Source organism: Augochlora pura, unplaced genomic scaffold (assembly GCF_028453695.1).
Source record: "Augochlora pura isolate Apur16 unplaced genomic scaffold, APUR_v2.2.1 APUR_unplaced_4544, whole genome shotgun sequence".
Taxonomy (NCBI): domain Eukaryota; kingdom Metazoa; phylum Arthropoda; class Insecta; order Hymenoptera; family Halictidae; genus Augochlora; species Augochlora pura.
This window is the reverse complement of record NW_027584915.1, coordinates 1-1,872: the sequence shown is the minus strand read 5'-3', so window position 1 is coordinate 1,872 and position 1,872 is coordinate 1. Positions and strand designations below refer to the sequence as shown.

At 46.4% G+C, this 1,872-nt stretch overlaps 1 protein-coding gene across 1 annotated transcript; it reads right to left on the bottom strand.

Annotated features, from left to right (window-relative positions):
- Positions 1-164: 164 nt before the first annotated feature.
- LOC144477857 (uncharacterized) lies at positions 165-1,814 on the bottom strand (the record flags this gene model as incomplete). The annotated part of the gene is made up of 1 exon (XM_078195592.1): positions 165-1,814. A coding segment is annotated over exon 1 (1,650 nt), but the record flags the coding sequence as incomplete, so codon positions are not given.
- Between the last annotated feature and the right edge of the window lie 58 nt (positions 1,815-1,872).

Genomic DNA, 1,872 nt, shown 5'->3' with positions numbered 1-1,872 from the left:
TGTCGCCGTTCTTTTATAAAGAACGGTCCGCAGTAGTCAACCCCTACGTTGGAGAATGGACGCGATTCCGTGACTCTTGCTGATGGTAAATTACCCATAGGGTAATGAACGGGTGGTGGGTTGGCTCGGCGACAGCGGACGCAATTCTGAATGGTTTTCCATACCTGGCTTCGACCATCTATCGGCCAATATTGTCGTCTCAACGAATACAGCGTCTGTTGTGTTCCGGCGTGCAAGAGATTAAGATGCTCGTTCAAGATAATGCAGGTTGTGATGTGATCTTTCGGTAGGATAATGGGGTGTTTTTGGGAGAAGGTCAAGGCTGAATTTTCCAACCGACCTCCTACCCGAAGAATTCCATCTTGGTCCAGAAAGGGGTTTAACTTAGCCAGTTGATGTGTAAGCTTGTGATTGTTTCGGCGATCCAAAGCGCGTATTGCCTCGTCGAAGTGTTGATGTTGTGCCATTCTGATGATGGTGATTTTTGCTCGAGATAACTCTCTGACGGTGAGACTGCCTTTCGTAATTTTGCCTGGTCTCCATCGTAGACACCGTGCGATGATGCGTATTAATTTTCCCCAGGACGAGTATCGGTTGAGTATGCTCGTATCCTTTGCGGTGGTTATGGTCATGCAGGTAACTATTCTTTGCTCCGGATCTTCAGTACACGGGATTAATTCTCGACTAGGCCAGGATGCTGATTCTTGTTTAAGCCATGGTGGCCCGTGTTGCCATATGGATGGTTGTAGGAACTCGTGAATTGTCTGACCTCTCGATATCAGATCTGCCGGATTATCTGACGAACCAACGTGGCGCCAATCGACGATTTGTGTTTTCGATTGAATTTCCGACACGCGGTTGGCGACGAAAGTCTTCAAAGTGTGCGGTGATGAATTGATCCAGTGTAAAACTATTGTTGAATCTGTCCAGAACGTTGTTCGATCGATTTGCTTATGTAACGCCTTTCGTATGGTGTTCATTAACCCGGTCAGCAGTAATGCTCCACATAGTTCTAGTCTCGGGATGGATTGGGTTTTTAGTGGTGCGACCTTTGATCTCGCTGCGAGAAGTTCGACTAGTGTGTCTCCGTGGTCGTTTTGGGATCGTAGATACACGCAGGCGCCGTAAGCCTTTTCGCTAGCATCGCAAAATCCGTGCAACTCGATTGTCGATGCGGTTTGAATAATGACCTTCCTGTTAAATGTTACGTTGTTGAGAAGGGCTAACTGTGTATAGTAGTCGATCCATTTGGTGTGGATGCTCATTGGCAGTGACTCATCCCAGTCAACCTTCAGTGTCCAGAGCTCCTGAAGAAGGATTTTTGCCGTGATAATGACCGGACCTAGCAAACCCAGCGGATCGTAAATCTTTGCGATTTCTGAACTTATCAGTCGCTTGGTGACTCGAGATTCATGGGAAATGGGTTTTACTAAGTATGTGATTGAATCGTTTGCGGAATTCCAAACGATACCCAATGTTTTGATGGTCGATGATTCGCCGATGTGCAATTGTTTGTTTATGTTTTCTTCGGGCAAGTCTTTCAATAGCAGTCGATCGTTGGCTGCCCACTGTCTAATATTTAAGCCTGCTGATTTGAGTACCTCTGTAAGTTCGTTTCTTAATTTAATGGCGTCTTCTATTGTGTCGGTTCCGGACAAGAGATCGTCCACATAAAAATCCCTTTTTAAAATGTCGCACGCGTGGGGAAAATGATGATATTCGTCGTCTGCTAATTTCGCGAGACATCGGATGGCTAAATATGGCGCCGCGGATAACCCGAATGTAACGGTGTTGAGCTGATATGTTTTGAGCATGCCGTTGTTATCACGCCAGAAGAGTTTTTGATACCGCCTGTCTTCTGGACGAACCCGA